This window comes from Dicentrarchus labrax, unplaced genomic scaffold, assembly GCF_905237075.1.
Source record: "Dicentrarchus labrax unplaced genomic scaffold, dlabrax2021, whole genome shotgun sequence".
Taxonomy (NCBI): domain Eukaryota; kingdom Metazoa; phylum Chordata; class Actinopteri; family Moronidae; genus Dicentrarchus; species Dicentrarchus labrax.
The window spans coordinates 1,652,388-1,675,372 of NW_026136722.1; the positions used below are offsets into that span (position 1 = coordinate 1,652,388).

Sequence of the window (22,985 nt, forward strand, 5' to 3'; positions counted from 1 at the left end):
TAGTGCTACTCATAGTGGAGCGCAGCAGTGACTATACAGTCTGTGTGTGGGTGTGTGAAAGACAGAAAGGAAAAATCTGAAGGAGACTTCTGTCCAGCTAGTTTCTCAAAGGCTTCTATTCTTTGCTCTCATACTTTCCTTATTAATTTGCTGAGAAATACCTGCTCCTTGACCCTAATTGAAACTACTTGAATGTTTTTTCCAGCTCTTGTGGTCTTTTTCTGTCAACTCTTAAAGGTCCACTGTGTAACATTTAGGAGGATCTATTGGCAGAAATGGAATATAATATTCATAGTTATGTTTTCTGTAGTTTTTAATCACCTGAATATAGTAATTGTTGGGTTTTCGTTACCTTAGAAGGAGCCGTTTATATCTACAGAATCTGTGGGTAGCCTTCTATGGAGTTCACTATGTTGAACCACCATGTTTCTACAGGAGGGATACACTACACAGTGGCTCTAGATTGTGGCGTTCTTGTATTTCACTTTTTTTTTTAGAGCCACCGAAGTTTCTCCTTTGGGCTTAGAAAGGGAGGGTGAATCGATTGGATTTAAAACTAGCTGCAGTAAAGTCCAATGAGACTACTGAATATCAGAAATTTGTCTCAGTAATAAAAATGATCAGAAAAAGTTTGTCATAACACATAACTTCTTATTGACTATTGGCATATATTGTCTCAGATATGTTCCAAATATCTAATGAGCCTCAGTCACATTCACTTAGCTGTTTCTTCACCGTTAAAGGACAATGTTTGAGTATCTACTTACTACTACAGAACTGAAAGTTCAATAACCAGTGAACACTTTGCTTTATTTAGGTTATATGGGATAAACAGAGACGGCTAGATTTTGGAAGTATAAAACCAAAATAACCTAGTACACTGCTATATATATATATATAACTATATATTTTGGCTGCTCTTTCTCTGCCATTCTTGTGCAACTAGCTCTGTGACTTTAGCAATATCTGCCTGGCCAGCTTGTGGCAGACTCTGGTCATGGGAGTGCAGGGGCAGAGTGTGCAGAGATAGACAGGCAGGTCTACTTCTACAGTTACCAGGTTTTTTTACTCTTGTTTTTCCAGTGCATTTGATTTATTGATTTCTTTCAGGATGTAAAGAGAATTTCAACAAATACAACAATTTTAGAATACATTACCTACCCTAGCTTTAATAAAAGCAGTGCCTGAAATAGGCCTCAGCGATAGCGAGTACTGGCAGTTCTGATTTTTGTCCACTTGAGTACCCTTACTTTTAATAGAGTACCGCCACCTAGGTCACAAGGTATTTTTTCTGATACAGTTAAAGTCGTGAAATAACTGTCTCAAAATAACCTTGCTGTGATGCTTTGGTACCCCAAAACCCCCGTAGAAAGTTCTGTTTTTGGACCGGACTGGTGAGTTACTGAATCTCTGTGTAAATACATTGATGGCATTAACACTAAGAAACTGAAAATATCCTAGTTAAATGGATGAAAAACTGCAAAAGAGACTTGACAGAAACATACAGTAGTTTGCTCCTCATTTCACCGTAATGCCTAAAAGAATAATCAAGAATGTTTATTTAGTCCTCAGCAGATAAAGAAAAGCCTTTTGTGATCATATGACCATGTGTAATGTAAAAAGGAGTAATTTCCCTGGAGAGCCCAGTTGAGGTCCACAGACTGTGGAGCCTGCTGGCAGAATAGTGTCTAGTGTCTGAGCCGTCCCTTAGATTGAAAGAGACAAAGATATGACTGTTTGTGAACCTCTACAGTTGCCCTAACAAAACACAAGTTGCTATTAGCAGTTAGCATTATATCTATCAATCAAACCCAATAAAAAAAAAAAATAATCAAAATAAAAAAAATTTTTAAAGAAAAAAAAAACCTAAAAACCCAAAATTTTTTATTTTTAAAAAAAAAAAAAAAAAAAAATTTTTTTTTTCCCCAAAAAAAAAAAAAAAAAAAATAAAAAAAAAAAAAAAAAAAAAAAAAAAAAAAAAAATTTACCCCCCAAAAAAAAAAAAAAAAAAAATATTTATTAAAAATAAAAAAAAAAAATAAAAAAACCCCACAAAAAAAAAAACAACCCTTAATTAAAAAAAAAAAAAAAAAAAAAAAAAAAAAAAAAAAAAAAAAAAAAAAAAAAAAAAAAAAAAAAAAAAAATTAAAAAAAAAAAATTAAAAAAAATAAACCAAAAAAAAACCCAAAAACAAAAAAAAAAAAAAAAAAAAAAAAAAAAAAAAAAAAAAAAAAAAAAAAAAAAAAAAAAAAAAAAAAAAAAAAAAAAAACAAAACCCCCCCAAAAAAACCAAAAAAAAAAAAAAAAAAAAAAAAAAAAAAAAAAAAAAAAAAAAACCCCCCCCCAACCCAAAAACCCCAAAACCCCTAAAACCCAAAAAAAAAAAAAAAAAAAAAACACCCCCAAAAAACAAACAAAACCTTAATTATATGCTATTTAATTTTAATATAATTAAAAAAAAAAAAAAAAAAAAAAAACAAACCCAAAAAAACCCCCCCTTATAATTCACCACCAATTTCAAACCCTCCACCCCGAAACCCCCAAAAACAAAAACCAAAAAAAAAAAAAAAAAAAAAAAAAAATAAAATTTATATTAAAAAAAAAATTTTTAAAATCAAAAATTAATATTACATAATAAATCCTAAAAAAACTTAAAATGTCCTATACCACCCCTACCCTCCCCCCCTCTTCCCCCCCTCCTCCCCCCCCTCAATCCCCCTCATTAAACCCACTACCCCCCCCCCCTTCCCCCCCCCTCCTCCTTCCCCTTCTCCTTTCCCCTCCTTCTTCCCCCCTTTTCCCCTCCCCCCCACTTCCCCCCCCAATACCCCTCCTTCTCTCCCTTTTTCTTTTCCCTCTTTTTTTTTCCCCCCCCCCCCCCCCCCCCCCCCCCCCCCCCCCCCCCCCCCCCCCCCCCCCCCCCCCCCCCCCCCCCCCCCACCACCCCCCTCCAGAACTCCCCCCCTTTTTACCCCTTTTTTTCTTCCCCTTTTCTTCCCCTTTTTCCCCATTTTTTCTTTTTTTTTTTTATATAATTATTTTTAAATAATTTATAAAAAAAATTTTTTTAAAAAAATTTTAAAAAAAAAAAATAAAATAAAAAAAATAAAAAAAAAAAAAAAAAAAAAAAAAAAAAAAAAGAATTGAGTTGCATATTAGCCCACAAACTGTGTTGTTTTTATATCTGTCTTCATTATCTTATTACATATCGGAAGAGGTCAAAAGTTTTTCATTCATGCTGAAATACTTTTCAGTTGTTTTTTTTTCAGGACTTCAGTGAATAGAAATGAGCAGCAGAAGTATACAATTCCCTGTGTTGTTAATATTCCACATATCAAGTCCATGGTCATTAAGCAGGAAGGCAGCAATCTAAGTCACTATCACTGTATTTATATCAGGCTTGGAATTAAAATACCATCATCAGACTGAAGTTAAAGAGCACACACAGAAGAAGTTCAGATCTCTTTATAATGCATCATATTATCAAGCAAAATGTCCTTCACGTTGCTCTAATTGCAATTTGAAGACACATCATGTAAAACTTGAATGAAAACTACCTAGAACACCTAAAAAATATGATTTTAGCCCGTCCCCACTCTTTAACCCTACACTTCATCATTAAATATAATGATTAGACTCCTTCACAAATCTATTTCTTTGTGTTATTGTGTGATTTCCAGTTTAGACAGAAAATAAAAATTTTCATTGGAAATTCATAACGTGTTAGTTAAAATACACATTTTACTCATATCCCCAGGTTTTTTTTGAGTCTGAAGGCCATGGGAAGACCAAAAGTAAATAATAATAAGTGTAAGTAAGAAAATGGAAACACTCAAGTACCTCAGTAAATGTACTTAGTTACTTTCACCCACTGTTAAGAATCTATGTTTAGACAGAAATCACTGTTATATAAAACATCTACTGTGGGTGAGATTTCCCCTTTAAATCTGTGTCACCGACAGCATCATAACGACCTTACCAACATGGCCGCGCGCTTTGTCCACCGCAGAATCTCGTTCGTCACTGGCGGAAAAAACCGAAGCTGCCCGAACCAGCCGACAGGTCTGGTGTGTAAACAAGGTCAGACACTGCAGCACGCAGACCAAACACTTTCCTCACCGGGCGGCTGCTCGCTTTTAACGCAAGAGAAGAAGAAGAAGAAGAAGACAACTTGTTTAACCCAACCTGTGAGGACAAAGGTAGGCTGATGATCAACCGTATGTTATTTGCGTTGCTGTGCAGGACGCACTGCAGGGATGAGTTACATGATATAACCAGCACAAATGTATAAGATATGTGATTCTGTTAGACGCACAGCTGTAGATAAATCCGTTTGCACCGTGTATAGAGAGTCTAACTGCTTCTATCGTCCAGATTTGCCGCAAAGTCACACCGCAGGTCTGTGTTTACCTCCTGCGCAGTCATCAGCTGGCCTCTAACTGGGTCGCAAAAACTGCTTGGTCATGTTTTCCCACGACATTAATAAGCCTGTCTATTGGAGCATTTCTTTTTCAAATGACCTTTATCTTGTTGTTCAGTCTCTGCTCCTCCAATATCTGTCCACTTACATATGCAAACATTTGATTTCATTTATTGCCTTCAGCTTAATATGAATCAGCATTACTGCATACATTGTACTAATGCAAGGTAATTCACCCGCATCATCCTCGGTCTGGGTCAGCATGAAAACCTGTTCAGACTGGTTGTCCTGACTGCTTCAGTGCCAAAAAGACACCGAGCTCACACATACTGCTGCAGATGACGATGGAGAGGAAGTGAGAGGTGCATAGAGAGTAAACCAGGAAGGCAGACAGACAGAAAGAGAACGAGAGAAAGACTAACCAAGGACATAGACAGACAGACAGCAGCTGAGGCATTGCTGTGGCTCTGGAAGTGTGCAGGGCCAGTCACGTTTCAGGCCGCCTGCTTTCAGTGCTCAATTCTGCTCCAGTTAATCATCACTCTGATATGACCTCTTGCCAAACTTCTCGTTGGACCGTCACGTCTGACCAGAGATCATTTAACCTGATCAACTTTATATGTTTAGTCATTCGTGCCAAAGCAGAGGACACGGCATCCCTCGCTTTTAATAAGCTGTTGTGCTCACACTAAGGTGTTGTGTTTTCTAAATGCAGATGTGAAATTTCCATCACACGTAGAATGATTTGCATGACTTACCGGTGTTTAGGAAGTAAACATCAGCAGTGTTCGAGTTTGCAAAGATGTGTCCTTTGATTTAACAGTACAGGTTGTGATGTCTTATCGGACTAATCTTAGATAAAACCGTGTAACTTGTAGCATCCTGTGTCGAGCTGTCAACGCTGCTAACAAGAACAAACAGTGTTTGAGTTTTGGCTCATAAATTAAGAAATAAATCAACATGCAATTCTCTAAACTAACATGTTTTTGTATTATTTACTGCAGGACTCTATTACACACCTGCCAAGATGATGCAGTGTTTTCACTTCATGGTGGAGCCGGCCAAAACCTTAACGGCCAAGATAAAGGTATTAAGTTCTGTGTGTTGAATGTGCAAACCTTTTGTTTTTTTGGGTCACCTTCATACTTAAGTAGACAGTTGACATGACAACGTTTTTTTAGCAGCATGTGACTCCACGCATTTCTGCTTTCCTGGTTAGAATTTAACAAGCGAGAGCTACTGTATGCATGGAGTTTTTTGGGAGATTACTCGAGGCAGGGAGTCTGGAAGGGAGGGGTGTCTTTCTTTTCTGCTGACAGGAACAGAGCCACGATGTGCATTTTGATCAGGCTGAGTGACCACCTCCTTTTCAGTCTGACCTTATTACTCACAGAGGCAGTTGTAAAGCAGCGCTAATGCCGTCCAAATGTCTTTTTTCTTGCTGAGAGCTTTTCAATTTCCAAACAGTTTCCCCACAGAAAATGCTTTAATCTTACATTTTCTTGCAGGAATCACACAAGAGAGCAAAGAAGGAGAAGAGGGAGCCTCTGGATGAAGATCAGCTGTTTGTTGTGGACATGGCTAGGGATCTCAGCCGAGTGTGCCAGGTAAGAATTAACTCATAAAACCAGAAATTATCTCGGCCATAGACAATCATTACTAGTTACAAACCACCTTTTTCCTATGTCCTCATAAATGAGGGACCAGTAGACCCTGAGGGTTTGTCTTATATCACCAACCCCATATTTCACTCTCTGTTTGCCACTGCAGAGGTCAGCAGTCCTGGAGCACATCTGGAACCTGGATGATACCTGGCCTACCTCCCTCTGCAAGGCCTTTATCCTACAATGGGCCTCCATGTTAGAGAGCAAGGTGCATACCTTAGAACATTTCCAGAAGAGAGTATTGGGACAGAAGGGTTTATTCACTAAAGGTTTGTGTGTTTCTGTGTGCAGAAGAGGCCCATGCAGACGGATGGCTGGCCCGAGGTGGATGAGGTCAAACACCCTGATATGATTAACGAGCAGGACCTGATGGAGGCCAAAACTGTGATCCTCAACTGGATCAAGGACCTGAGAGCTCAGCCTGAGGTGGGAAATGTACAAATAACATTTCCTGTTCACCTTACTCTCTTTCTTCAAACAAAATATACTCAATAGACATATTTTATTCATCCTGCAGCAAAGTGTGTGGCCTGGGGAACCCGTGGCAAAGGTTCTGGATGACCTGCAGTCAGCCTGGCGTTGGGGCCGCGCGCCCAATCTGGTGACTGCTATGGAGCTGGTGATGTGGACTTTAATGGTGCAGCGCCCAGATAAGGTAGAGGAAAAGTCCATGTAACAGTTCACAGAACTCCTTGTGTGTTATCATCAGTTTATTGTGCAGTTCATAATCCAAACCTGCTTGGTGTGTCCTTGCAGGACACCATACCCCAGCAGTGGCTCATGTGGAAGCAAAAGACTCAGAAGATTGGTTTGTAAATCAGTAATGAATCAAGTTGAATTTCATTGTAAAACTGGAGACTTTCATTTCTTTATGCGTCTGTTATTATCTCCTTTCAGGTGCCATATCCTACATTCCTCAACCAGGTGAGCTGAACTGTATGTTAGGATATTTAAAATCATTACATACAACCAGCTTCACTGGTTTCAGGTTAAATTCTGACTGCTTGCCATTCTTATCGACTCCATGCTGCTTTTTGGGACCATCATTCCTTTGGCAAAAATATATTTAACTATATTCTGGGTCCAGTTGGGTACAGGTGCAGGACAGCAGCACACAAAGAAAACGAAAGATGCTGAAGTTTTCAATCTGCCAAAATTATAATTGATGCAGCGTTTCATACTCTGCAGCAAATCTGGATTATAGAAGCAGTTGGACTCCTTATACACAGTGCAGACTGACTTATTTACAGCTGTGCATGAAATAGAATGACAATCCACCTGCAATTAATACAAAATAACACCCATATCTACATGTTTACTCTACATAGAAAAATCCCGTAATGTCCTAATTGAAGGACTGTAGTTTATTCAGAACATATGTGATACATATTTTCTTTTTAAAAGTGTCTTTTTGGCAACATACAGGTTAAAAAACCCCAAATGCAAATAATTTAGAGATGATACATGTCCTGTATATGCCTATGTATCACATATAGACTACTGTTTGTGCTACAGTGCTTTCTTTAAGACAGTATGTGTGTTTGTTTGTCATCTTTTGTTTGTAGGTCAAAACATTAGATCAATTAAAGTTTTGGGAGCTTTCAATCTAACATTCCTTCAACATTCTCATCATCAGAATATCTATAATACTGATGATACAGCCTGTATCTCCAAACTGACAACATAGCTCTCTGATTGTGTAACATCAGACAGACATTTCCTAAAGTCCTCCCTTTTTTTTGCAGTGTGGGAATGGATCTCAGATGCTGCAGGTACAGCATTCACTTTATCAAGTTATCAGTCAGTATAATCTTAACTGAGCCTGTCTGGTGATTTTAAACCTCTCAACGCTTCCCTCTAGTGGAGGTGACTCTGGATCAGGACACGGCCAACCCTGATCTGCTCATCACTGACGAGAAGAAGATGCGCTGTGGCTTTGAGAGAAAGGATGTTCCCAACTACCACCAACGCTTTGATGGCTGGTGGTGCGCTGTTGGGGTGGAGGGCTTTGAGTCTGGCCGCCACTACTGGGAGGTGGAGGTGGGTGAACGGGACTGGCGGCTGGGCGTGGCCAGGGAGGCGGCCCTGAGGAAAGGCTTCAAGTCCCTGAACACGGATACGGGTTACCTGACCTTGAGGCTGGAGAGGGGCACTGAGCTGAAGGCACTGACGGTCCCCTTCACCGCCCTGCCGCCGGGCCTCATCCCCCGCAAGGTGGGCATCTACCTTGACTACGACCACGGCCAGCTGTCCTTCTATGACGTGGACAAACACTTGCACATTTACACCTACAACGAGAGCTTCACTGAGAAGCTGTTCCCCTTGTTTGGTACAGTGGAGATCATCAAGGATCTGGTGATTAAGTCTCCCGCAGCTAAAACCCAATGTCTGTGCCCCTCACCCTGCATCTGGGGTTGAGTCTCCTTCTGGTAAATATTCCTTTAAATTCCAGCAGATATCCTAATAAAGTCTAACAAATCAGGTTATATAATAATCACTGGGAGGAATCCGAGATCCTGATATAACAGACCATCATTGTGCTATTAAATAGCTCCACTATGTGACCACGCTCTATACTGCTGCTGCTGCTGCTGCTTTAATGTGATCGTTGCAACCACTTCCTCACTATATATCTATAGTGCTGCTGTTTGCTTACATACATGATGTATTTTCATATATTTGAAAGGAAACATATTGTATTAATGTAATGTACTGTGCAATATTAACCCTGCAGTAAGAATGCGTTCATGTGAATAATAAATAAACCAAATCCATGTCTTACTTTTTGGCCTCTTTATTTCTACACTAGACATTACATAATGGGTGATATATATATATATATATATATATATCACAAAACCATGAATCATTCTGTGGCATGCACAGAACAAAATAGATGAATCTTTAGTCAGAAAGAGTAATCTGACCTGAGAGTTGAAGTGTGTGGTTTGTAATCAGACCCAGCCCGTGATCGGTCACAGTATCTCAGGTAGATACGGTTGTGGTGTCAGCCATCTTTTCTCTTGTTTCTCTCTCCTCTCCATTCCTCTTCAGCCTTTCATGTCTCTCCTGTCTCTGCTGTGGTTATGAAATATTTTGAGCACACTTAAAGAAACCACTAACCCACAGAGCATGGCAGCAAGGTGGGAGAGCAGAATGTGACAGAAACAGCACCTGAGCCTAAGTAGACCTTGTAATTGATATTTTAAAGTCTTATGAACCCACCAGAGGCTCAACCAAAGGTCCTTCAAATACAGAAAACCTGATTTTCAATTCTAGTAGAGTTCTTAGATTCCAAACATAGCAAATATTTCAAGCTGAAATTGCGGGGAAAGTGTGTAAAAAGATTAAAACTAATAACATATGTTATAAATGATCATAGATTAAGCTGCCCATCAATATATAAAGTAATTCAAATGAGCCACACCAGATGTAGCATTAAAGTGATGAACACAGTAACGCATCAATAATTATATTCCACCATAAAATATATATATATATTCTGCTTAATAAGTACTTTTATTTAAGTAAGTAGGTAAGTTTGATGCTTATATTTGTGTAGTTTTACTTAAGTAAAAATTCTGAATACTTCTTCCACCTCTCTTACTATTACTTTTAGTTAAGTAGAGGATCTGACAGGGCTGTCCGTATACTTTTGGCCATATTTGTGCACCAGCCGAACCAATCAGAGAGCTCCAACACACAAACACAAAAATAACAAATAAAAATGATATATAATGAAATATAATAACAAAGAAATAAAACAGTAAACATAATTCATTAATAAATCACAGGGAGTCAGTAAAACACACAGATTTTTAAAAAAACTTTATTTTCAGATTTTCACCACGGCAATGACGTCATCGGTGTGCGACACCACCGGAGAGGTTCATATGAGTTCTTCACCGACACACAAACGATGACAACAACTTTAAATCAAGCCTTAAAAACCCACTTTGGGTTTGATAACTTTAGGTCTCAGCTACAGGAGGATGTTGTCGGAGCGGTCGTCAGAGGTGAGCCGGCCTCTGTTTATCTCTGTGCTAACGGTGTCAGCTAACGGTGGCTAACGCTCGTTTCGTAGCAACAGACACGTTTATATTTCTGTTTGTTATGATATTGTTGTTTATATTTCTGCTCAAATATGAGGCTGTTTGAGAGATGTCTCCAGTGTGGTCAGAGAGAGAGAGAGAGAGAGAGAGAGTAATGTCTGGCTCTGTGGTGACTGGTGTTGTCCTCCTGCAGGTGACAGGGATGTGTTTGTGTGCATGCCCACTGGAGCAGGAAAGTCCCTCTGCTACCAGCTCCCTGCACTTATGGCTGAAGGTATTACTCTGGTTATATCCCCGCTGATCGCTCTCATTCAGGTCAGTCTCTGATTGTGTGCTCCAGTGCACACCATTCAAACACACGTTAAGATCTTGCGTGCGGTCTCAGTTGTTAACGTTAGTGAATCCCTTACTGTGTGTCTCCGCAGGACCAAGTGGACCGCCTGAAGAGTCTGAACATCCCTGCCTGCTCCATCAACTCCAAACTCCCAGCAGCCGAGCGCCGTCTGATCCTGGCTGACTTGGGGAGCGGCAGCCCCAAGCTGAAGATGCTCTACATCACTCCGGAGATGGTGGCCTCGCCTTCGTTCCAGCCCTGCCTGACTGACCTGTGCTCCCGCGGCCTGCTGTCCTACCTGGCTGTGGACGAGGCTCACTGCGTGTCCCAGTGGGGACACGATTTTAGGCCAGACTACCTCAAACTGGGTGGGCTGCGTGCTCGCATCCCCGGGGTCCCCTGTTTGGCCCTGACAGCGACAGCACCCAAGAATGTACAAGAGGACATTGTTCAGTCCCTGAGACTGCGCTCGCCGCTGTCTTTTGTTTCACCTGTCTTCCGCAGTAACTTGCACTATGATGTGATCTTCAGGGAGCTGCTGCCAAACCCCTACGTCCACCTCCATGCCTTCGTTAAGAAGGCGCTGGGACTGGACAGCGGGTCTAGTGGACAGGTTGGTAGACTTGACTCTGTGAAGAGATTGGATTTTTTATGTGGAACTGCTCATTTTCTCTGAATAACAGATCACCAGCAGCTCGTCCTCATTCGTCTATGATTTTGTTTTTAAAAAACTTCTATCAAAATCATGTTGGAGCGGTTGGCAAAGAACAGCTCGTTTGAAAGGATAGAAACAAAAACACTTGTTACACTATTCTCAGTGTTCCCTTATGCAAGAAAAAACCCTTTAAAGTTTGCAGGTTTGAGCAAAATAAACAACAAACATCTTAAAAAATAGATATTTACTGGAGCCAGACTGATGCATTTTTGAGGACAGTACAATATTTATGTTTGAGTTTAAATCCTCTCAGCCTTTATGATACAGCATGTACTGTAATGTACCTTTTACAGTTCAAAAGTGAACTTTTCAGGGCTCTCGTTTATGTACAAAATATGTATGCTGTTTTTATTTCTGTGCTACAGCCTACGATAAAGGATAGGAGTAGATTTAATATGACTTTGAAATCCAATCAAAATTCAAATTCAACTCAAAAAGTTGTGACAAAGATATACATGCTGGAGGCCGGACATTTTACAGTAGAACAATGAAATAGTTCACAGTTTACACCAACATCTGCCAGTTTGTGTTCTTCTTCTCTAATAGTGTCCAGAGTGGAGCCTGACGGATAAATTGGCTGAGCAAATATATCGACCAGTATGAGCTTATTGTTGATATATATCAATACTGGTGTGTTTATGAAGGTTGATTGGGTATAATGCCGGATGTTTAAGATCATTAAGAAACATTTACTAAACTTTCAATTATCAATATTAGTATCAGCCTATTTTTTTAAATACATCATTAGTGGATAACAGTATTTACAAAACCAAAGAATTCACAAAACGACAACAGAAATACAGGGACATGAGGACATGGATAAAAACTGTAGAAACTTAAAAAAAAAAAAAGAAAGCAGGAAGACAAAGAGGACAAAACAAAACCAAAAAACAGATATAACAGAATAACAGATAGTCCTGGTGGGTAGTCTTGGGCATGTACGTTATGTGTGGGTTGTTTTCTCAGTTTAAGTTTATAATAATTGAATTTACATTGAATGTTTCATAAAGTGCAGTGTATCAGCATGTAAGCTGATACCAACCTGTGATTAGGCCATATTAGCAGATATATCCTCCCTTGAATACGAGCATAAGAGCGCTGGTTTCTTTAACCTACTGTATGTAATATTTGTGAACAGGGTTGTGGGATTGTGTACTGTCGGACCAGGGAAGGCTGTGAAACTGTGGCTTACCAGCTGACCAAGCTTGGAGTCTTGGCCAAGGCTTATCATGCAGGTTAGACGTTTTTCCTCCATGTAGGTGTAGGACTGGAAAACCAAAAAATACTTTGACTCAAATACTTCTGAATTCTGCTTTTATACTGTAGGTCTTAAGGGAGGAGATCGCACAGAGGTCCAGAATGAGTGGATGCAGGGGAAGGTTCTGGTCATTGTAGCCACCATCAGCTTTGGTATGGGAGTAGACAAGGCCAATGTCAGGTGAGGTTTTGCTATATACTTTTGTATTAGCTACAGTAAAGTTTGCTTGTGCTAATGTTTTCGTTAACCCCGCAGATTTGTAGCTCATTGGAACCTGGCAAAGTCCCTGGCCAGTTATTACCAAGAGTCTGGGCGAGCTGGGAGAGACGGACTGCCCTCATCCTGTCGCACATACTACTCCCCGAGAGATAAGGAGCAAATGAACTTTCTCATCCGCCAGGAGGTTGGCCGCAAACAGGTCAGCACAATAATGTGAGGAACTCCTATAAATAAGTACAACCCGGCATTTTTTCCGAGGTTTGTGACCCTTTTGTGAACTTTGTCTACAGGAAAAACGCGGCTCTGCAAAGGAGACGGATAAAACAGCCATTACAGACTTTGAAGCCATGGTGTCGTTCTGTGTGCAAGAATCGTAAGTACTGCACTCCCTGCACACGTACAGGCAACTCACTTTGTTTATTGCATACAGTTAAAGTGTAGAGTCATGGTATCACATCATTACATAATGTCTTCACCCTTTGCATGCATATAATATGCAGTTTTATACAGGAAACATAACTTTCATTACATGCATACTAGGCTGTTCAAAATAAAATCATAGTCAATGTCAGTTTGTGTACAGCAGGGGGCAGACTTGATCTGTCTTTTAGGCTTTGTTGTGAAGCGTCCAGGAACACTACTCCCCCTTAGGAGCATGTAACCTAACTAACAAAGTCTGAATGCTAATTCTCATTCCTTAATAATGACACAGGTATGTTTAGAAATACACTAACAAACCAATTTGTCTTTCCTCTTCACATTTCTCTGTGCAACTCGCTGTTGATGTGCTGCAACTTTTTCAATTATTCTACACATTTTTATAGCTCATATTCCATGTGTTTGCCCGCTTTTATTAAAGATACTTTGGGTTGGTGCTGCCTTTTCCTCAAATCAGAGGTTGTTGTCCTGTAAGGTGCAGGGATGCCCGGAGGAATGTAGACTCTCCTGAAAGCCTGGCAGCTTTACCAGGTGTGTTTGGCAGCCAGTCAGGACATCCTTCTCTGTGTTTGTCAGGTGCTTTGTTGTTCAAGGGCTGGGCTCCTCTTGTGCCACTGAACGCACCCTGTAGGAGGCTTCATTGCTCACTGAAATGTCTCAAATGTCTGTCTGTTAATTACATGACCATGACTCTTGAGGACGCTTTTTTCAGCGTGTCCTGTTGGATGTCCTTGTGCAGAGAAGCATTCACTCAGATATTCTGTCCCTTCGGCTTTGAGGCGCGACAGCAGCAGCAACAAGTCACGCAGCTCAGCACTATCATGAGCACGACCACCACTGTGGGAGGGCAAATAAAAACAGCATCATGACCGGCTCACGGTTTAAGAAACACAGACATTAGAAATGATAGTTAGACTCACAGATGAAGGTTAGGAGGACGAAGAAAGCTCCCAGTTCTACAGGGGTGGCGTTGGGCAGACCCTGCAGCTTGACCCATATCTTGTTCAGGAGGTCCAACGTCTCTTCTCTGGCGTCCATCCTAGTGGGGCGAGGTGTCAAATGAGGTGGAGGCATTAACAGTCATGCTCGAGTTTGGTTTACATAGTATCTCATTTATTTGCCTTTGTTTAGTGTCATCAGGATGTAACTCCCGTTGCGTGTTACGACATAGCTGCTGTGTTGACACGTAACTTTTTTTAATTTATGAGCATGATAAAATTCTGTTTCTCAATCTGTGGTTCCCTTTATTTAAAAGACAGTGAGAGGATTACAGTGCGAAAGAAAGGCATCAACGAAGTGCACAGATCAGTAAATCATGTGTTTTTTGTAGCCGAGAGTGAGTCTGAAAGGGAATCTGTTTACCAGCGTAATGATACAGGGGGTGGTGCTGGTGGTTTAGGGTGGTGCAGCATAACTCAACAGGTTATTTGTCAGGCTAAAAGAACCAAAAGAAGAAAAACAGGGTCCTCTTCTGTGTTCAGCTGTTGAACAGAAGGCTCCCCTGACAGCTGTCTCATTGTGTTTTAATGTTTATAGACTGTATTGTGTTTTTAATGGGTGGCGTTCAAGTGTCAAGTTATTCATGATTTACTGTTGACTGTTATTGTGCTCTACAGTAAATACATGGCACTGGGTGTGACGGTTCAGCTCTTATTTGGTTAAGGAAATATTAGATTGCATTATGAAACATTATGAAATAACACAAACACTGTATAATGGAATATGGTTCATTACATTGTTAATGTTCAACATTATTTCCTGTGGAGAGTTAGATGAGTAGATTAATACCACTGATATGTAGCTGGAGCCAGCAGCAGGTTAGCTAAAAGAATGGAAACAACTAGCCTGGCTCGTTTTCTAGAACCTCTAAAACTCACTAAATAAAATTATATCTCGTATACCCCTATACAATAGTTAAAACATAAGTTGAATATTATAACCTTCATGAAGCTATGATTTATTATACAGTAGTAGTAGTATACAGTAGTACTACAAACCTAATATTCTGGCAGCAGAGTGCTACTACAATGTTTCCATGCTACAGCCACTTTTACTGCAGATGAAAGAGCTTTTTGAAGTGCACTTTGAGATTTTAAGAACATGCAGATACCAAACCACAGCCTGTCATCACTTTAGAAACGGTTATTTAGCTGGTGTGGCAGATAACCCTGATTGAGTTTTCCCATTGTCCCTTTGACTCTTTTGACTTTAATCACGAGCATTATCATTTACAGATAGTGTTCAAACAGTGGGAAACTCCTCAGACACCCTGCTTTTAAAAATACAATCGGTACAACTGCAATATCCTTGTTTTAAAGCGGGCAAGTTTAACTTCCCAGTGAGTGTTTGCAAGTCTTTAGTAAGTATTTTTGAACACATTCCTCACATTCTTCTCTACCTGAAGTATTTCTCAGGTTGTGAATCTCTCGGACGGCACTTGCACAGCACACACACACACACACACACACACACACACACACACACACGCAGTGAAAGGCACTTACTTGTGAGAGCCTTTTGTTGTTTTCACACACTCAGCCCAGCCCAGACTGACTGAAAAATTACAGAAGAGACATAAGCAGACGGGTTGATGAGGAGATGGCAGGTAACTCCTTCAGGGAAGAAATGTCACATTCATCACTGAGTGTCTTTACTCGTCAGTTTGCTGCTGAAACGTGCAGTTGGTCATCCAGAGGAGGAGTCCTCAGACAGAGATTAGCAGTCAGGTCCAGATTAAGGTTAGGAGGGATAATTCTTCAGGTACTGACGATTGTCTGCACGTGGAGGGGAGGAAAAGTGAGATAACACAAAAACACAAACTGATCCCATTCACTGCTCTTCTGTCCTCCTTCATGCTCCTCTTTATCTTTGTTGCTCTTCTCTTCTTCTCTGGCTTTTTGGTAGTGACACAGTGTAGTTATCTGCTGTGCTTTAGTTTGTCTGCCTCCAAGGCTGTTTTCTCTTTAGCTGTCCTCCCTGGGAGTGACTGTTGCTTCACAGAGTCTTTGTGTGCCTCTCTGTCTATCCCCACCTCCTTTGGTGAAACTGCTCCTCTCTCTTTCATGGCTGTGCAGGCAGCATTTCCATTTCCAGCTAGGTAGTTGGTATGTTGTTGAAGTGGCTCGTCTAATGGGTTGGTTCCCCGAACAGTGTGTGTGTGTGAATATTAGCCGTTACATAACACTGGATCTGAGACATAAGTGTGAGGATGTGTTTTGTTTAAAAAGTGGAAACTTTCACATCTGGGACTTTTGATATTATATATATATATAATATATATATATATTTCTAAATATAAAAAAAGTCAGCTTCAAATGTGTTAAAATTGTAGGAAAATAAGACTAATTCCAAATCAAGATTCTCTCTCTCTAATGCATTCTTATTATTAGTCCATAAAGATGTGCTGTAATAAGGCTAATGGCTTTAGTTTTAGTTTTATGATTGTCTCACAACTGCATTTTTTTTCATTTCCTGTGATAATGGACCCCCTGTTTGACTTATTTCATAACAGCAACATCGATCATAGTAGTGTGTGATGGTTACACAATAGCTAATAGATCAATAATGCTCTAAATGGTCTGTGTATGACGGAGAGATGTTTGCCGTGTGCTCAAACATCATCCGCCTTGGCCTTTTTAAATGCAGACTCTAGGATGCAACAAACGTCAGACTGTCTCGCATCTGTTTGCTAATGTTGCTCCAACTTTGTGCTGTTTTTTGAGCTGTACCACTGGCCTTGCATGTACTTTTTAATTAACTGTGTCTCTTTGTTTCCCGCACCAGTTGTCGTCATGCCACCATCTCCAAGTTCTTTGGGGACAAGACACCCAACTGTGCAGGCGCCTGTGACTACTGTCGTGACCCTAAAGCTGTAAGAGCCCAGCTGGAGAGGGCGACTGCACTCAGCACCAAGACTGAAGCTCAGGGGAAAGGGCCCACGGGACCGTTCGGTTTCCAGCCGGGCCTTTATGAAGGAGGAAGGAAGGGCTATGGCTTCGAAAGGCAGGACAACTTTTGCGCCACTCTCTGAAATGTTTGATTTGTCCCTCTTGGGTTTGGCTTTTGTTTTGTAAATCAGTGGTGAACCTGTAGATTGACACTGACATCCTCACCTTGCAGGTATGATGAAGTGGACGGGGGTAGTAGTGAGGATGATGGCACAAAGAGGAAAAAGGACTTTTCTGACCTATTCAAGAAGCAGATGAACATGCGGAAGGTAAAGTATAATATTTAATGCACATGACCTCTTATTAGAAATGTACATTTTCTACAACTAGAAAAACAACTTCAGTGTTTGTGTTGTGTCTTTTGTACATCTGTTCGCCAGCTGTTGGCAGCAGGAAGGTATGGGGCTGTTGAGGCCCCTGTAAGTGAGGATTGTGGTAAATCGCTCCCACATGTTTGCTGGAATTGGCGCAACATTGAAGTAAAACTATTCCTCAGTGGGTCCAAGAGAAGCTTGTACAGTTTACAACATCAATAAAAGCAGGAATGCCATGATTGTTAAATGATTTAAACAAATACACACAACAACAAGTAAGGGACTAGGACATGTGGGGTTGGAAAAGGAGGCCTTTGTCACCCTGAACCCCTACCATTCAGAACATCAAGCCTGATATCACAAATCACAAGTTGCCTCAGTGGGCTTTACAATGTGTGAAACATTTGACCCTCAATTAGAATAGAAATAGAAGAAACCCCAGGAAGAGCCAGACATGCAATAGATGTAGTGTGTACAGAAAAGACCAACAAATAAAATCACAGTATGTGCAAATCATGATGACAGAATTACAGATATACAGATAGATATACAGCTAGATCTCTCCACATAAGTGATCTACCAGGTTAAAGTGATATTCCACCCAATAAAAACATGTGTTGGTAATCAAATGCTAATATAGGCTTGAAATATGGCAAAATATGGCCTTTTGTGCTTTTTATTGTTGCCCGATATCAGACAGAATTGTCAATCAGTTACACCTCATTTCCAGTCTACTCTGTGGACTGGGTGGATTCAAAGGTCTGGACCTAGGCAGTCCTCATTGGATAGTGCCAGTAGACAGATGGTGGGAAATAGAGGGGAGGGAGTTACAACAGAGATCTCTAGCTGAGCTCAAACCTTGATGTTGCTGTTCGTGGTCTTAACCCCTACACTACGGGGTCGCCTCACAAAAGATAAATCCAATCCAGTTCATCTGGCGGTGTTGGGGTGTGGATGTGGATATTGAATAGCATGGCAGATGCTGCAGAGGTTGAGGAAGTGTGTCAGTTTGTGTTAGTGAATATCTGAGAATTAACTTCTGCCTGTGCTCATGTTTCTTTAGCGAACTGAGGGTCGGAGCGAAGACTTTACTCCCCCAGGTAATACCAATAGAAGAGTAAATTAATTCTGAATGGCTATCCAGACACATCTGTACTGTCATATAACCGCTGTGTCCTGCTGTGTAGACGCTGACTGCCCACTCAGAGAGGCCAGCAGCCAGAGGATCCCCAGGCTCACTGTGAAGGTACAGCACAGCACTCGGGCACATTCCTCATACGTGCTGCACTCATTAACACGTCCGCAGGAATTCAATGACTCATGTGTTATGAGATGTGAAGGGAGGCTGTAGAGCGACACCACCGATGTAAACAACAGCTCATTAAAGCAAAGTCTAATACTGCCACTCAGGCTCATCTGTGTGTTACAGTACAAGTGAGAACAATAGAGTATATAGTGTATATATATTATAGTAAAAATGGGCATTATGAGCCGAATGTGCAGCTTTAGTATCTGAATCTTCAGCAGCTTATTATGTCGGACACACTGGCTAAACAGTTTTATTGAACAAAATATACAAAGATGTGAAGATATTTCTTGATAATGCATAAAAACACTATATATAATTAAAGATCCTTTCTGAGCACAAATGCAGGAAGAATTTTACTAATTTTAACTTTGTTGTGCACTTTCAGAAACATTTCTCTTAAATCATGTCTCTCTATTGGATTAAAAGAAAACGTGGTTCTTCTATTGTTAATTCATGTTGCATTGATCTTTCAGGACACTTGACAATTTAAGTTTTTATTGGTTTATTATTGAATTGAAATAACCTTACATAAACCCTATTTCAGGCCAGAGAGCACTGCCTGTGCCTCTTGCAGGAAGCATTACACGGCCACCAGGGGGCAGAAGACACATTCAGGTATTTATGCAGACACACGTTTCAAACATCATTCATACATAGTTCATTTTCTGCAGAAATGTCGCTCCATGTTGTCTTTCATGTCTTCTCCCGTCTGTCTCTCAGCTGTGACACCCTGTCTTTAGCGGTGGATATCGAACACGAGGTCTTCAAGAGCTGCAAGTCTTCCAACTTGTACAAAGCTGCTGTCTTAAAGAGGGTAAAATGAGTGATTGTTCTGCCTGTCACATCGTCACTGGTGGAAGATCTTTTCCTGAACCTGTGTCTTGTTTCAAAGGTGTCAGAGATGAAGAAAACAGCAACTGCCTCAACTGGAGGAGAAAAAGGAGAGAGTGATAAGGTTAACAGCAGCGGTGAATCCGGAGAAAGTGAGTCGAAGCTCAAAGAGGACGCACCTTCCTCCTCCTCCTCCTTTTCTGAGGCGCTGCAGGGGTTCACATCTGCCTCTGAGATCTACTCGGTAAGATCTACTCTACTACACCCTTGCTATAGATAGATAGATAGATAGATAGATAGATAGATAGATAGATACTTTATTTATCCCGAGGGAAATTCAAGTTAGTTTACAACCTAGTTTACAAGCAGTTATTGTGGATCCTTAATCCAGATATACACCCTTACTCCTTTTATTCCATTATTCATCCAGATGAAGCGTAAGAGGGTAGGGGCAGGCCTGAGGGGCTCATCCAACCCCTTCCTGACAGCGAAGGACCTACTGAAGCAGGACACTGGGTCTTCTAACAAAGGGACAGAGAGCGGTGGATTTTACAACGACAGTTTAGGAGGTCCTGAAGAGACGAACACAGATGCATCTCTGGCTGTAACGTCATCCATCAGAGCCAGAGCAAGTGCCGTTGCTGCCTCCCTCAACAGCCCCACGAAGGGCGGCAGAGCCATGAGCAAGAAGCAGCAGAAGTTAGCGGAAGCGGCAAAGAGTTCCCGCAACATTTTCCAGTACTTTACGAAGAAGCAAACAACGGAGCAAAGCCGGAAGGAGGAAGCAGAGGAGGGACTTGATGTTACGTTGTCTCATGCTACCACAGTGGTCCCTGAAGATGACAGTAGCCAGCAGGAAGACTCCCCTGTCACTGTGGAGGCTGTACAGATCAGTCCTGTGGACTCAGAGATTGAGGAAGGGGTCCAAGAAGAAAGTAAAAAAGAAGTAATAATTATACCTGATGAAGAAGAGGGGGAAATCCATAAAACAGAGATGATGGAGCTTGAACGTGTGCAAGACACATCGAATGAGTCCACTACGGAGTAAGAAACCGTCAATGCAGCATTTTAGGATGGTGGAAAACTCTTGTTCTCTCAACTCTAACATTATTTTCTCTCTGACAGACCAAACAAACCAGAAGAAGAAGCTAAAGAACCCCTAACAGCTGGGGTAAGCGTCTGTTTCCTATATAATCTTCAAGACTTATTTCCTGCCCGGTGACTGATGGTATGTGTGTGTGTGTGTGTTTGTGTGTGTCCAGCTTACAGATATGAAAGTGGACAGAGAGTCTTCTCCTCCAGCGAAGCGCAGACGCCCTGCAGATGGCCGCAACCGAAGAGTAACCTTTAACCCCAACGTGCAGGAGAGGGCCCTGCACCCCGTTAATGAGCCGCCCAAGCCTGTGTCGCTGAAGGAGGCAGCTGACATTGTGGTCCGCTACCTGGACCCCTTTTACACTCAGGGAAAGTTCGCCACCAAGGTGAGCGGGGCGGATATCGTGTCACGTTTGCAGAAAAAGCAGTGTGAAAGTGAGGAATTCTCAGCTGTGGCTTTCTTTGGTTGTAGGAGCTGTTCAAGTCCTTCGCCCGCTACTTGTCTCACCTTCTTGCAGAGGGGAGGAGTCGGGGGAAAGGCCAAGGTAAGCGGAGAATTAAACACCTAAAACTTGTGCTTTGCCGCACACGGCTGACTCTAATGCTTGTCTCTGTGTCTGCAGTTAAAGTGGAAGCCAAGGCTCTCATCAAGAAGTTCTTCAGCACAGTCAAGCGCTGTGAGAGCGAGGCGGACTGGAAGCACCTTAAAAGATCGCACAGCTGTAAAACCACAGAGAACACTGAGTGACGGGAAGGGAAATGTAGCCATTTTAAGGGTCAGACCCTTCCTCTTTGTCAGTGCCTGAGCTTCCCTCGTCCCAGTGATCTCAGGCTTCGCCACAGACGCCTGCCGACCAGGTTCATGTTTAATTTGCTGCTAGAGTTCTGCTTTTCAGACTCGTTGCTGCTACAGTAACTTGTGTCAATAATTAAGCAATAACATGTGGACTGTTAAAGCCTGAGAGAGCAGAGGTAAAACTGTGCATACTAGTGTTCTTTATGTTTCAGCCCATTTACTGAGAAGTGTGTACACTTCACATTCATTCATTGGTGACCAAAGCATTTAAGTTACTCTCCTACAGGCAGCAATTGGTCTTTATTGATTTCACTACAGTTTTAAACTTTACTGGTGCTGCACTCATTTCTTTTCATCTCAGGCTGCACGTAAACCTAAAACATGTTCCAACTCTCTGCAAGTTGATTTTCATACTGAGATGAGATAAATGGAAATCAAAGACCTCTTGGAATAACCAAGACTATGACGCTATAGTCATGCTAACAGCTCTGTGAGGCAGTTACCGTGAGCTAAATGCTAACATCAGTATGTAACAAGTAACATGCTCGCAGTGACAATGCTAACGTGATGTTCAGCAGGTGTAACATTTATCAGGTGCACCATTTTAGCTTAGCGTGTTGGCATGCAAACATTTGCTAGTTGGCACTAAACACTAAAACGTACAGCTGAGGCTGATGGGAATGTCATCAGCGTTGCATGTGTTTGGTCATAAACGGTGTTGGACAGTATCGAATTTTGGCCTGACTGCCAGGTGACCAAGGTTAAGGGATCACCAAGGTTAGGTAGGGTAGGTAGGGTCCATCCTCTGGGGACCATTTACGTTCACAATCTATCTAATAGTTGACCAACCAACATACCAACGGACATTTCTATCCATGAAGCCGCACAGCACGGTTAGAAACGCACTGTGGAGATGGTTGAGAGTAACGTGAGGAATACATCGTTTGAAGTAAATGGGGATAAAACATTCAAAAACACTGGAATGATGTTTTAATATTTGACATAAACCAGTGTTGCTGGAACCTAATGGACTTTTTTTTTCTTTTTACTGCTGCTACATATGTTGTCTTTAGCTGCTGGACTGTGTTTTTTCTTTGGTGTTTGTGTTTTCTTTCATTTAAAACTAAGTTCAGTTTTGTCTTTGGTTTGTGTCTCTCTTTTGCAGAATGATGTTTTTCTGTTTGTTTTTTTAAGGTTGTGTTTTCCAATGAGGGAACGGTTCTTAGTATTAGTGCCTGTCGGGGCTGTGAAAGGCCACAGTTTCTGTCTCCACAGTGAAGAGGCGACCCAAAGAGTACTTGAAGCACTGATGGACACAGAGGTCAGGCTGTGCAGAGTCTGAAACAGCCGTAGTCTATCTTCTCTTTGCTCCTAAATGTTTACAATAAAGTCTGTGGTGAGTAGGAAGAGACCGGCCACAGTGTGAGACCTTTACTGTGTGTCCATGCATCATCACTACTGTCTTCAATCACTTCAACTTATTGGAGGGGAGGGAGGGGAGGAAGGGCAGGAAGGGGAGGAGGGGGAGGAGGGGAGGAGATGTCCGTGTCAGGGGACGCTGCCAAATACAAGGTGACGTCACCTCCAGTAGT

General features: G+C 41.4%; 2 protein-coding genes and 1 long non-coding RNA gene across 3 annotated transcripts; 2 read left to right on the forward strand and 1 right to left on the reverse strand.

The window, feature by feature from the left end:
- The first annotated feature begins 4,043 nt into the window (after positions 1 to 4,043).
- si:ch211-120g10.1 (butyrophilin subfamily 3 member A3) lies at positions 4,044 to 8,866 on the forward strand. Its single transcript, XM_051387905.1, has 10 exons — positions 4,044 to 4,200; positions 5,426 to 5,508; positions 5,930 to 6,028; positions 6,192 to 6,293; positions 6,377 to 6,511; positions 6,603 to 6,740; positions 6,842 to 6,893; positions 6,983 to 7,009; positions 7,831 to 7,857; positions 7,947 to 8,866. The coding sequence occupies exons 2-10, from the start codon at positions 5,449 to 5,451 to the stop codon at positions 8,501 to 8,503; spliced, it is 1,197 nt and encodes a 398-aa protein (XP_051243865.1). The 5' UTR covers positions 4,044 to 4,200; positions 5,426 to 5,448; the 3' UTR covers positions 8,504 to 8,866.
- Positions 8,867 to 9,952: 1,086 nt separating this feature from the next.
- recql5 (RecQ helicase-like 5) lies at positions 9,953 to 22,827 on the forward strand. The gene is made up of 19 exons (XM_051387285.1): positions 9,953 to 10,101; positions 10,331 to 10,452; positions 10,563 to 11,084; positions 12,325 to 12,421; positions 12,513 to 12,624; positions 12,700 to 12,862; positions 12,954 to 13,036; positions 16,885 to 17,103; positions 17,221 to 17,317; positions 18,426 to 18,462; positions 18,550 to 18,608; positions 19,216 to 19,286; positions 19,392 to 19,485; positions 19,564 to 19,746; positions 19,933 to 20,546; positions 20,628 to 20,673; positions 20,765 to 20,983; positions 21,070 to 21,142; positions 21,221 to 22,827. Exons 1-19 carry the CDS (start codon positions 10,005 to 10,007, stop codon positions 21,343 to 21,345), a joined length of 3,033 nt encoding a protein of 1,010 aa, XP_051243245.1. The 5' UTR covers positions 9,953 to 10,004; the 3' UTR covers positions 21,346 to 22,827.
- Positions 13,062 to 16,217, reverse strand: LOC127355949 (uncharacterized). The gene is made up of 3 exons (XR_007881875.1): positions 15,606 to 16,217; positions 14,022 to 14,140; positions 13,062 to 13,938 (listed from the first exon to the last, which is right to left on the reverse strand). It is a non-coding gene; the product is annotated as an uncharacterized LOC127355949 (long non-coding RNA).
- Positions 22,828 to 22,985: the final 158 nt, after the last annotated feature.